The 11,260-nt window shown below is 57.0% G+C and overlaps 7 protein-coding genes across 7 annotated transcripts; 3 read left to right on the top strand and 4 right to left on the bottom strand.

The window, feature by feature from the left end:
- Positions 1–456: 456 nt before the first annotated feature.
- On the bottom strand, positions 457–1,743 carry GGTG_09347 (hypothetical protein; the record flags this gene model as incomplete). The annotated part of the gene is made up of 3 exons (XM_009227191.1): positions 457–567; positions 838–890; positions 1,338–1,743. 3 exons carry the CDS (start codon positions 1,741–1,743, stop codon positions 457–459), a joined length of 570 nt encoding a protein of 189 aa, XP_009225455.1.
- GGTG_09348 (hypothetical protein) lies at positions 1,547–2,602 on the top strand. Its single transcript, XM_009227192.1, has one exon. It carries the CDS (start codon positions 1,942–1,944, stop codon positions 2,536–2,538), a length of 597 nt encoding a protein of 198 aa, XP_009225456.1. The 5' UTR covers positions 1,547–1,941; the 3' UTR covers positions 2,539–2,602.
- A 1,612-nt stretch (positions 2,603–4,214) lies between these two features.
- GGTG_09349 (hypothetical protein) lies at positions 4,215–5,343 on the top strand. Its single transcript, XM_009227193.1, has one exon. The coding sequence runs from the start codon at positions 4,569–4,571 to the stop codon at positions 5,145–5,147; it is 579 nt and encodes a 192-aa protein (XP_009225457.1). The 5' UTR covers positions 4,215–4,568; the 3' UTR covers positions 5,148–5,343.
- Positions 4,789–6,502, bottom strand: GGTG_09350 (hypothetical protein). Its single transcript, XM_009227194.1, has one exon. It carries the CDS (start codon positions 5,695–5,697, stop codon positions 5,281–5,283), a length of 417 nt encoding a protein of 138 aa, XP_009225458.1. The 5' UTR covers positions 5,698–6,502; the 3' UTR covers positions 4,789–5,280.
- A 662-nt stretch (positions 6,503–7,164) lies between these two features.
- On the top strand, positions 7,165–7,927 carry GGTG_09351 (hypothetical protein; the record flags this gene model as incomplete). Its single annotated transcript, XM_009227195.1, has 4 exons — positions 7,165–7,245; positions 7,338–7,478; positions 7,592–7,735; positions 7,832–7,927. The coding sequence occupies 4 exons, from the start codon at positions 7,165–7,167 to the stop codon at positions 7,925–7,927; spliced, it is 462 nt and encodes a 153-aa protein (XP_009225459.1).
- A 301-nt stretch (positions 7,928–8,228) lies between these two features.
- On the bottom strand, positions 8,229–9,002 carry GGTG_09352 (hypothetical protein; the record flags this gene model as incomplete). The annotated part of the gene is made up of 2 exons (XM_009227196.1): positions 8,229–8,610; positions 8,752–9,002. The coding sequence occupies 2 exons, from the start codon at positions 9,000–9,002 to the stop codon at positions 8,229–8,231; spliced, it is 633 nt and encodes a 210-aa protein (XP_009225460.1).
- Positions 9,003–9,278: 276 nt separating this feature from the next.
- Positions 9,279–9,984, bottom strand: GGTG_09353 (hypothetical protein; the record flags this gene model as incomplete). The annotated part of the gene is made up of 2 exons (XM_009227197.1): positions 9,279–9,380; positions 9,586–9,984. The coding sequence occupies 2 exons, from the start codon at positions 9,982–9,984 to the stop codon at positions 9,279–9,281; spliced, it is 501 nt and encodes a 166-aa protein (XP_009225461.1).
- Positions 9,985–11,260: the final 1,276 nt, after the last annotated feature.

The following is an 11,260-nucleotide window of genomic DNA, read 5'->3' on the forward strand; positions in this document are numbered from 1 at the left end:
CGCAAATAACTAGGCTTTCGACAGGCTGGCTCTGCCTCGGGGTGTTGGTTTATGGCGGCCGCATTGGGCTGGCCCGCATCGCATAGCCTCGTCCTCTTTCGAGACGCCGCCCCTCATCGCCCTATCCTCTTCTAAAGCGACGGCCATACAACCGCCCTCGCAAACAAGTGGTATCCAATGCTCTGTCCTCACTCGAGACCTGAAGCGTGTAGTGTCTTTGGTCAATGTGCGCAACTGTAGCATCCTTGCGACTTTTGCGCTCGCCCGTTGCGGCCAGTCGGATACCTACCATGTGGACTCCACCGAGTCGGCCAGACGGTGATTTGGGGGAAAAGTTCCATTGCTCTCTCTTCCTAATTGCCCTACAAGGAATCGGTACGACCTGGACGAGCACAAGCGGACTGGCAGCATCGTGAGGAACTCGCCAAGCAGGCCGCCCACGTCTAGCACCGCTCGTTATTTACTTTTGGCATCTTGGGCTTTCGGCGCCAAACACCGGGCTATCGAAAACGACGATTTGAAGCACTTCTTCGGGGCAATGCTGCTAAAAGCGCGAAATGGAGGAGACTAGAAAGAAGCAGCAGGCTGACCTGGAAGTTAGCGCACAAGGGGCGTTCAAAAAGATCGAAGACGCCGCAACGGCTGTGGCTGCCAACCTGGAAGCAGGCCTAAAGGGTGTAATGGGCAGGCCCAGGCAATCGAATCCACGCCCAGCACAGCCGACAAGGCCACGATCGGCACAATCGATAAATTTATAACCACTACAGCCAACGAGACCATAGCCACCATGACCGACGAAGCCATGGGGGCGGCCGAAACCCAGCTATCCGGCCTTACCCTTGCGCCGGCGACAGAAAGGCTGCCTGGTCCCCCTCCATGTGCGCCAGCGGCTGCAAAGCTGGACGTTAGCAATGCGCCAGCGACACCGCCGACCAACGAGACTCACCCTGTCACAATTGTCTTTGCGGTCCTGGCATTGATGGCAACGGCCGCTTGGGAACGGCCGCGGGCTGCCACCGTCCTGTTGGGACTTTGTGCCGGGACCGACACAATACAGGCTTTGACGAGGCCCGGGGCTCCGCAAAGTCGGCAGGCAAGTGGCGGCGCGCAGCGGGAATCGCGCAACCGAACCCGGAGCGATTTCACGCTTTCGTCCCCCGAAAAAAAATGTGCCAAGCCAAAAGCGCGGTCGTTTGGAAGAGGACGAGGCCGAAAGGAATCCCAAAGTTTTCCGGCATCGCTTCGGCACCCTTACCCACGTGCTGTTTTCACCTATTGGCGGCTGGGCACGGCCATAGCGCCTCAGCGCCTTTCTGGTTTCCGACCTTGACTCGAACGATTGATGTGAACAAAAACATAGAGACCGCCGCCGCCAACATCGCCATTACAGCCGCCGCCGCTGCTTTTGCCTCTGCTTTGGCCGCTACCACTACCACCACTACCACCAGCACCACCACTACCGCTGCTGCCGCCGCCGCTGCCACAACCGCAGCCGCCGCCGCCACCACCACCACCATGGGCCTCATGGAGGTCATCGCCGCCATCTCCGGCCTTGTGGCCTTGGCGTCCGCGGGTTGGGCGCTGCTGTCCGGCGCGGCCGGCCGGTACTTTGGCGGCCTCATCTGGGAGGAGGAGATGGCCTTGGGCAAGGCCGCCCGACGAGGAGCTCGACAAGCCTGGAATCTGGGCCGTGCGGGTCGGCCGCGTCCTCGGGGACGTGATCGCGGCGGTTTTTACCGTCATTTATGTTGTATTCGCCTGTTGGAGACCCCTCGGGGCCCGCGTTAAGAACGTTTGTAGCGGCAAGTCCAACAAGTTCCTGGATCCCATCCTCCGCTCGTTTTCGACCTTTCCAAAAATTTCAAATTTTCCGGACTTTCAAATCACGCTGGGAGACCACATCGCCGACACATCACGCCGCTTCAATGGGCAACACCGTCGATGTGGCGGAAGCGAAAAAGTGACTGGCGCTGTACAAAGAGGCTGTCCTCTACCACACTGGGGCCCCCAGTGCTACCTTGTGTCGAAACCAACAACCACTCCAGCCGAGCCAACATGGCGCTACGCCTGGACGAAGCAGCGTTCGTTTCCCAGCGGCTGGTCGAGATCAGCCACCGAGGTCGGAGGTATTTTGGAGCGCCCGAAGGTACCCAATTCGAGACGGATCCCCCGGCGGCGTTCGTCCTCATGACGACCTGCATCATTAAGATGCACCGGGCCCACCACTTCCGGCCGACCCGGGGCATCGACGACCGCCAGATGAAGCTCCGCAAGGTGCTGGACTTCTTCCGGCTGCTCCAGCTGCTGGACCCGGGGCATCGGCAGCGGCAGCAGAGGGCGCAGTTCGGCGCGGTGCTCCGCTCGGTGCACCGGGGGCTGGCGTCTTACATGACGCACCCGCTGGCCGACGACGAGACGGTCCGCATCCTCGAGGACATGGAGAGGGGCCTCGTGTGCCAGGTGCCAAGGCGAACAGAACTGCTGCACTTGCTTTACGACAACGGCAGGCGAAGCGATTATTATAGAAATCTTCTCTAAGTATAATTTAAATAGCACAAAGCATCTTAATTTTGTGGAATTTTCCAAGGCTAGCTTGCGCAGCGGAGGGATGCGGAACCTGGTCTTGCGAAACGGTCTCACTATGGCCTTCCCGGCATCAGAGTGCGAACCGAAGCGGAGTCTGGGCAGATCAGCAGGAGGGTCGCCAAGAGGCGCGACGCCTGGGACGAGGCGTTGAGCAAACCCCCGAAGATCATCCCAGACCACAACACCCTAAGAGAAAGCGAGGCCTGGAAAGGAAAATGTATGGGGCTTTGCATGACATGTTGAGTTCATCGATCAAAGATGGACATACCAAAATGCACGAAGCCACTTTCGGATCGGCTCGTGGCCCAGCTTTTTAACGAGCAGCGCCAAAACCGACACGAGATTGTCAATAAGCTACGCGCCGAGATGCGCTCGGAGATTAAGAGCTTGGAGTGCTGTCTGGACCGCTAGTTCAGTGAGCTGCGGACCAAGGTGCGCTCAGAGAGCCGCGGATAAGGCTTAGATCCGAATGGAGGACTCCTTCCCCTCCACTCAAGGATAGATTCGGAGTCAGGAACTCCGTCATGTTCGAGCTCAAGCCCCATGAAATTGATGTCTCTAGCGTTTGCAATGTTCTCGGCATGGCCCAAGGGCAACCTGTCCATTAACCGCAGGCACGTCATGAACCCCAGGTACATACCTATGTGGAATTAGTGGGACTGGACCTTCGTCTTGGTCGTGATGGCTACCGGTCGGATTCTGCCAGGCCCTGGCCAGTACTTAACATGGCAATAATTACGGTTTGGGGTGTTGATTCAGGACTCGGAGTCCAAGGGGCGCCAAGATGGACCCCAAATCCGAGCTCGAGAAAGCGGCCGACCGCTGGATCAGTGTCTCGTCGAGCCCCTAAAGAACAGAAAAGAGATTGCCACCATCACCACCACTCCCTCCGTGTCGTAGGGCCGGGTCTGGGCCGCGATGCTGACGATCTCGAAGGGCAGGATGATGAGCCAGTTGAAGGTAAAGCTCCAGGCCAGGTTGGGGAACAGCGAGAACCGAACAAATGTTGGATTATATCAATGCGTGGGTATCCGACAGGTGTAGCGTGGCCTGTTACGTAGCCCAGGCCTGTATATAGGGGCCAGAGGCGGAGATAGATCTCCTTCCTTCCCATACAAGAGAGACCCGATTCACCACCCAGAAGTCGGCATTTGCATCATTCCGGAGTTGAGCCCCTTTTGGGCGGTAGGCGACGCCTACCAACAGGAAGCTTGGAGTTTCTGACGCAGACCCTCCTGATTTGTAGGGCCAACAGGTTGATGCGAAGGTGTAACGCAAACGCTGCAGGCTTGGGGGTGTGGTTATTTCATTGAGACGCAAGGCGGAGGTTCACGGCAAGCTGCGTCAGGTGGAAGCTAGTCTGACCCCAAGACCCGTGAGCACTAGGCCGACCTGAGCCAGATACTGGAGCCGTCGCCATTTCGCCCTGGGCGCATTTTGGAGGGATTTTCCGGAAGCGGATGATTGGATGGGTGAGTTTAGGGAGAGTCCGGAGCTGAGGCGAGCACGGTCGGGTACGTGAACCGGACATGGAAGCCAAGCACCGGAAGCCCCGCGACGAGACGGACACGCCAAAGATTTCTAGTCATTTTCCTTCCCGATTCCTCCCATTCTGCCTCCGACCATCTAGGCATTTCCCGGGCTGACCATTCCTGGTGCTTTGTCTGTTCGTCTCGACAGGGTTTCTTAGCGTCCCATGCTTTACCCGAGCAACGCGGAATACGAAATACGGTAAAGGGTGGTGTGCTGAGCCAACTTCAAGCCCCCAGGCCACGTCTGACAGGCCAATTGAGCCCAATCGCGTGCTCACCCGACCGCACCCGGCAGCCTCAGCCTGCCCATGTTGAACAATTTCACAGCTTGCGTGGCTAGATATAGTCGATCGTCACCCTATGGAGGCCAGTATCGTCTTGGTCGACTGGCCACGAAGCTGGACCGGGCTCTGGGGGATATAAAATAGAAACCCGCTCCCCTTTCGAGGAATGCAGCATCATTCCAGCACAATCCAGCATTACACAGTTCCTGCAGAATTTCCACTTAACCATACACTACACTCCTCTTACAACCACAAACACATAAAAACCATGCCCTCCCCCACGGCCCTCAAGACCAACAAGAAGAACCAGCAGCCGGGCGAGCAGGCCGACGTGCCGCCACAGCTGCAAGACCTCCACTGCTTCACCGAGACCAACGGCGTCATAACGACCACCATGTTCGACGTGCCCGGCTACCGCGTCGTGCGGGTGCTGGGCGCCGTCTACGGGCTCACGGTGCGGTCGCGCAACTGGGCCGCGGGCCTGGGCATGGCGGTCAAGAGCATCGTGGGCGGCGAGCTCAAGTGGTTCACCAACCTGCTCTACTCGTCCCGCAACGACGCCATCTCGCGCGTCGTCGCCGAGTGCCAGAGCCGCGGCGGCAACGCCGTCATCGCCCTCCGCTTCGACGCCGGCGAGCTCGGCGGCTTCTCCCAGGTCTGCGCCTACGGCACCGCCGCCGTCATCGAGAGGGTCGACGCCGACGCGCCCGACTGCCCGCAGCTGGTGGTCAGGACAGACGACTGAGCGGAGACTAGGGGGTGATTTGTGGGGGAAAGATGTTTGGTGGTTTTGCAGCGCGCGCTCTATGCTAATACATATTACCTAAATCTCCAACCTCATCTCTCCATTGTGCCACGGCTTGCCGAATGAATCATCCTCAATACCACGGAGCTCCCTGAAAGAAGCTGGCCTTATCGACAGGACTATTTTCCGCCTCTCTCTGAGCGGCCTGCCACGCATACAACGCATCCTCGAAATGGCTCTCCTCCGGGTAATTGCTATCTGCCTCTCCCTCAGTGGCATCCTCAACCACGCCTGGATCAGCATATGGTAGAGTGATATTGCTATGTGAGGTGAAACGCTGGAATTCAGGTGCGATGAAGTTTCCTGTCTGGATGGGATACTGAACGATGACTGTGGTACGTCCGCTCTGAGACGCTGATCGGGTTTGAAAGTCGAGGCCAATGATCTCGTGGAAAGCGGACGATAGAGAAAGCTGGGCGAGGCTGGGCAATTCAGGCTGGCAGAGGCCGAACCGCCACTGCACTACTCCCGCCTGGTTTAGTCGCACCATGCATTGAACGCTAGGTTTTCTAAGCGCGCCGTTCTGACAACATCCATCCTGCGCACTGGCAGGCCACCTGACGACTGTGGTACTTGCATAAATTCGCGATTGCCGCGATAAAGCCCGTTCCGTCCATCCACGGGTACTGTTTGGAACCGTATCAGGTCGGGCTCTTGGTCCGCCGGTGCGAGCTGGGTGGTGCCCCGCGGAGGGTTTCAAGGCATCCCGGATCGTCCAACCGGCTTCGGTCCGAGTCAGAGGGAACTGGAAGAAGACGGCGTCTCCGGGAACTCTGTAAGCATGGGGATGCTGGTGTGCATCGATAGCCGCGCAAGGGGCCGAAGGGCGATTCGCGCCAACGCTGACCGATCGGTGCACCTCCACCCTCGAGTTCCCGTCCGTGTCCGGAGCCGAGACTCATCTGCCGTTGTTCCCATGCCTGATGGGTACGGGACAGGCTTTAGACAGATCGAAACCGATGCATGCGCCAGCCCCCGCTCGGCGGTCGCTGCCCACGGAACGGAGCACGCAATAAAATGCGCTAACCTCTTGGTCGAGGAGGTTCTGGAGTGAGCGGCTGTTGACCGCATCTATGTCCTCGGTTTGAGCCGCTAGTTGCGGAATGGTTCGATGGGTGTGTGACGACATTCTAGGCGCATTCCATGCGGGTCTGTACTGGACGGGTCGTCTGCTTAACTTGGGAAGTTCTTCTGTTGCTCCCCTTTGCCGTCCTTGATGCCGGCTAATCGTTCCCCATATGGGGGTAAGCCTTGTGACAAAAAAATGTGGTTTGTCACAGTCTTCGCTATACCCCACCGTACTTACTGTGCCTTCGAAAATACCGAGCCGCCAAATTTTGATAATCTCCGGCCCCAAAAGCGGCCCCGATTTAGAATGTCGGTTGGTCCCCATTCGATCGAGGGTCTCTGCTCGGCTCGGCCTGGTGGCGCAGCAGCACTCGTTGGTCGCCGCACGCAGCCCGCATATTCGAAGCGCCAACGCCCGGCCCCCACGGAGCAGTGTTTGGTATACAGCCCGGGGGCAGAACAGAACAGCCACCCCAACGTTGCCGCAAATGAAAAGATTGCGTGCTATTTTGGCATCTTTTCCACAAATCTGTCGTCCAGCACAGCCCGCAAACAGAGATATGCATGCAGACAGGTTTACTACGCCAACGGTTGTTGGTGATCGAGCCAAAATGTCGTCGACGTCTGCTGGTACAACATCGCGAGTGTGGTTTGCGCGGAAGGGTCCTTCCAGGAGCTGTGGCTAGGTAGTCGTTTGTGATTGCAAGACCAGTGTATATAACCTCCCTTTTTGCCCGCTATCATTCTCTCTAGATCTGTCCTGGCACACCAGCATCCACCTATCCATCCATCGAACAAAAAAATTCCAGCTATTTTCCCGTCCCCATCATTCCTGCAAGTTTCGCACCTGCACCATCCTCGTCCCGACCCCTCCGCATTCTCATCCACCATGAAGTCGACCTTCTTCGCACTCGCGCTCACCAGCACTCTGGCCGCCGGGGTTCTGGGCGAACAAGTCATGTGGACAGGGGTAAGTCTTGTGCCCATCTACCACTCTCCCATCTTCCATACCCCTCTTGTCTGTGTTGCCACTGACATATCTCTTTTTGTGATCGCCGCCAGCATTGTCGCAAGACTCAGAACCCGAAGCCCCACATATCGCACGAATGCGTCTTCACCAGCCCCGATTACGGAAATTGGGAGCCGGCGCCGTGCCCTAAGAATTACATGAGAAACAGGGTTACCAAGAAGGTTTGGCGGCCGGTATGTTTACGCAAACAAAAAGGCACACTGCCGCCGGAGTTGTTGAGCCCGCGCGCTGGGCGAATATGTCCCCATGCTAACCAACACGATGCTTCTTCCGTGTGTATCTCTAGTGCCTGAATGAAGGAGATGCCTGCTCCTTCATCCCGACGGAAGGGACTCCTGCAGCTCCTGCGTGGGCTAATTGCGGGCATGGGTTGGGGCCGGACCACCTCAACTTCCGCAAGTTGGAAGATGGAAAGCCCGAAGGAAAGAAAGTAAGTACACCGGTTGCAAGAACGGACCCCTCACGCTATCACGTCGGGTATGCTCATAATATCTTCGAGATTTTATAGCTAACAGCATTAATGCAGACCAACAAGAATCCGAACCCCCGTCCACAGGACAAGGGCAACAGCCTGCGGAATAAGACAACCAAGAAGACCACGCGAAGAAGTAACAGGATCTGATACTGTATCCCTAGAACGCTCCATCACATTGTGTGAAACAGATAGAATTGGTACAAGCTGGTCGGCTGGAGTTTGGCGGTGAAGGAGCCCGAAGGCGTTTGGTTATTTAGGCCACTCTTTTTGTTTGCTGATAAGTATTAGACGATCCAACATCGTCACGATAGACATGTTTGAAAGGAAATAAAAGCTCATGCGCACCCGTCTGCCCCTTTTTGCACCCACAGGAATTATAACACAAGCTGCAAAGGAGTTTCCGGGCCTTCTGAATCGGTTTTCCTCCACCTTGGGGAACATGATATATTCATTCACCCCCGAGCTTGGGTCGCCCCGGGTGGTTGCCGGGCTTGGCGTACGCCCCGGGCCTGCCGCGCCGCCACAGGAGGAAGATGCCGACGGCCACGAGGGCTAGGCCGGCCGCGACGCCGACGGCGATGCCGGCGATGGCGCCGCCGCCCCAGCCCGCCGCCCGAGGAGTTGGGAGCGCCGGGGCCGGCGGTGGTGGTCGCGGGACCTGCTGCGTGCGAGATGGAGCCCGCGGAGGACGTCCCGTCCCTGGGCCGACCATCACGGTAGGCGGCGCGGCGGTGAGGGAGATGAGGCTGAGCGGGTCGAAGCTGAGGGCGATCGCGGTCGCGGCCGCGGCGCTGCTGAGCGACGAATAGGCCGACTCGAGGAAGGGCATGCTGATGTTATTCAGCAGATTAGCCTCAGGTTTGCTTCAGCAGATGTCAGACTGGTCACTGATCTGCGAGCAGGATTCCCTATCCAGGCTGTCAGTCGGGGCTCCTAAACTCCGTTCTTTTCCCAGGCAGGGGAACTCGCACCTGTCTTCAAGGCAACACCACGTCTTCTGGCCAATATCGCACTGCAAGATCGGGCCATTGTTACTGCAGCTGGTCTTGCCCCTCCAGCAGATCTGGTAGCCGTCGCTTTTGGCGTTGCAACAGTACCATTTGCTGGCAGTTGGGTCGCGCGCGCAGGCGTCGGGTGCCTTGCATTTCCAGAGTCCTACGCCCGGGCACAAATCTCTGTCGCTGTTTCCTAACCAGTACCAGCTGTCGAAGGACGTCGCCATGGTCGGAGTGTCTAATTAACGCTCGGTCTGAGGCCAAAAGATAAATGGTTCCTAAAGGTCGCGCGTTCGGGCCAAATGCTCGAGCGGGACTAAATGGCGAATATAAGGAAAGGGAGGAAGATAAAAGCACAGAGAGAAGGTCCCCCGCGAAGATAGGATCGTGGGAAGGGGCGGGCAGGCTCGCAAGGATATGGCATGCGGACCAGACCAAGGCGCCGTCTAGGTCATCATGGCGCCGCCGCTCGAATCCTTTGCCGGAATCACCGCTACGCCTGTTTAGCCGCTCCGGGCGACACCACGAATCACCGGTGAGTCCTTCAGCCTCAACGGGTCCTGCCTGTTTAAGCCGCTATTTGGCTGACCTTCTTGGACCTGGACCTGGCGGGGGCAAAGTGCAGAAGTGGTGGACATTTTTGTGTGACGAGCGCCATGCGGGTTTACACTTTTGGTATGTGGCATCGGCCTCGCCCGCTATCAGTTGCAGTCTTATTATTGCCCGCTTTACCGTTATTACTTAATCTCTCAGGGAAGCAATCGTTTCGAGGAACCAGCTCCCGTCTGGGGTTGAAAGGTCACATCCTACAGTCGCTTTATAAAGCGCCACGGCCAGGGCGCCGTGCCTGAGCTCGATGAAGCGCCTTGCCGTCTCGTCCGCGCGCACATACCCAATCACCTCCCTGGTCTCTGCCTCTTGGAGGTACTCCTGGGCAAGGCTGCCATCTATCGCGGCGAGCAGCTGCGGCACAAGGATGTCGTCCACGTCGAAGACGTCGGTGAGGAAAGGGTGGAAGCCGCGCTGGAACAGGTCGCTCGCCAAGGTTGGGTCTTCTAACCTGAGCCCAGCGCATCCCAAGAGCAACGCCCGCCTTTTCGGTCGGTCGAGGGCGGAAAAGTCAAACCTTCCTGTGCCCAGGATGGCTTTCGCGATCTCGAGAAGAGCTGGGGTGTAATCAGGGTCGCGGTCGGAGTAACAAAGAATCATCTCCAGTGCAGTTGTTCATCTCGATTAATAGCATATACCGACCTTAAATCTTGGACTTTATCGTCTTTTTACTTGCTCAGGATATCGATATAAATCGAACGATAACCACCGGGAATTATATTGTGCCGCAAAGAAGTTGTGCAGAGGACATCACCCTTCATTGTCTGGGATATCAACCAAGGGGGCATGTGCTGGAGTAAGAGGCAGACGACCTTCCCAGGCCCAGCGCCACCCCATAACATTAATCAACAATCAGTCCTAACCAACAAAACAAACATCATTAGCCAGCTATTACAAATTTGGGATCCCAATCGCTCTCTGGTAGTTAAACCGGCCCTTATATGTTTTAGTACTGGGAGATTTTTAGAAGCAAATGGGATCCCAGGCCTCCAAAAACGGATGCTTCTGCTCCCCTTTGCTCCCAGCCAAATGTTCCTCTACCGTCCAACAGCCGTTTGCTGCGCCCCATCCTACACACCCACTTGTATTTAACCTATATGCATTATCCCTGGATAAAACGAGAGGTGTGCTCCTGGCGCTTTTGCTCTCCCAATAGCACAATCCGGATACGCCAAAGCAGGATGTTTCCGTATCTGCACCTAATCGTGCGCATTCCGCCACCGCGACTGGGCTGCTAGGGGCGGCCGCGGCCCTTGTGCCTGCGGAGGTCTGGTTTGATGCCACGCAGCCTCTGGGAAATATCCGCAGTAAAGGCGGCAACTCGTTGCCGAGACAGATTGCAGTTTTTCGTTTTCTGGAGAGGCAGTACCTGTTACGGGCCTCTGGCTACCAAAGAGTCACGGCTGCAATGGGGTAGAACAGTAGGATTAACTATCGAGAAGTGAAGTGTAAAAAGAGAGGATCGGTGCGTTGCACCGGACCTCGCGTGCATAGTTTCCTAGGGCAGGCGGGCGCCTCGGGTCTGGGGGTTGCGCAACGCGTCTTACAGCGCGTTTAGCCGGCATCCCCAAGCAATGTTTAAAATGTAAGCAGCATCCCTTGAGGGAGTCACCGCTACCTCTAGACTCCAAAGGTGTAATGGCGGTACGGAATAAAAACACCGACGACTCGATTAAACAACTGGTGGCAGCCTTCAGGCAAGGCTAACTCCATTCCGTCATGGATTGACGTAGCATGCATATCAATTCGCCTCTGTGGCTTATGAGTCTGCCCTGGTGGGTGGATGCAAATGTGCCGCATTGGTCAAGTCATATGTCGGCGGAGGCTTAGAGGGCATTATGTGGCTCAATATAAGCCCATCCCCCCAATTTCCAGA

The sequence above is a fragment of the Gaeumannomyces tritici genome (genome assembly GCF_000145635.1).
Source record: "Gaeumannomyces tritici R3-111a-1 unplaced genomic scaffold supercont2.5, whole genome shotgun sequence".
NCBI classification, from domain to species: Eukaryota; Fungi; Ascomycota; class Sordariomycetes; order Magnaporthales; family Magnaporthaceae; genus Gaeumannomyces; species Gaeumannomyces tritici.

Coding starts and splice junctions, on each gene's coding strand:
- GGTG_09348 (XM_009227192.1), top strand. CDS start 1,942: ATGTGGCGGAAGCGAAAAAGTGACTGGCGCTGTACAAAGAGGCTGTCC.
- GGTG_09349 (XM_009227193.1), top strand. CDS start 4,569: ATGCAGCATCATTCCAGCACAATCCAGCATTACACAGTTCCTGCAGAA.
- GGTG_09350 (XM_009227194.1), bottom strand. CDS start 5,697: ATGGTGCGACTAAACCAGGCGGGAGTAGTGCAGTGGCGGTTCGGCCTC.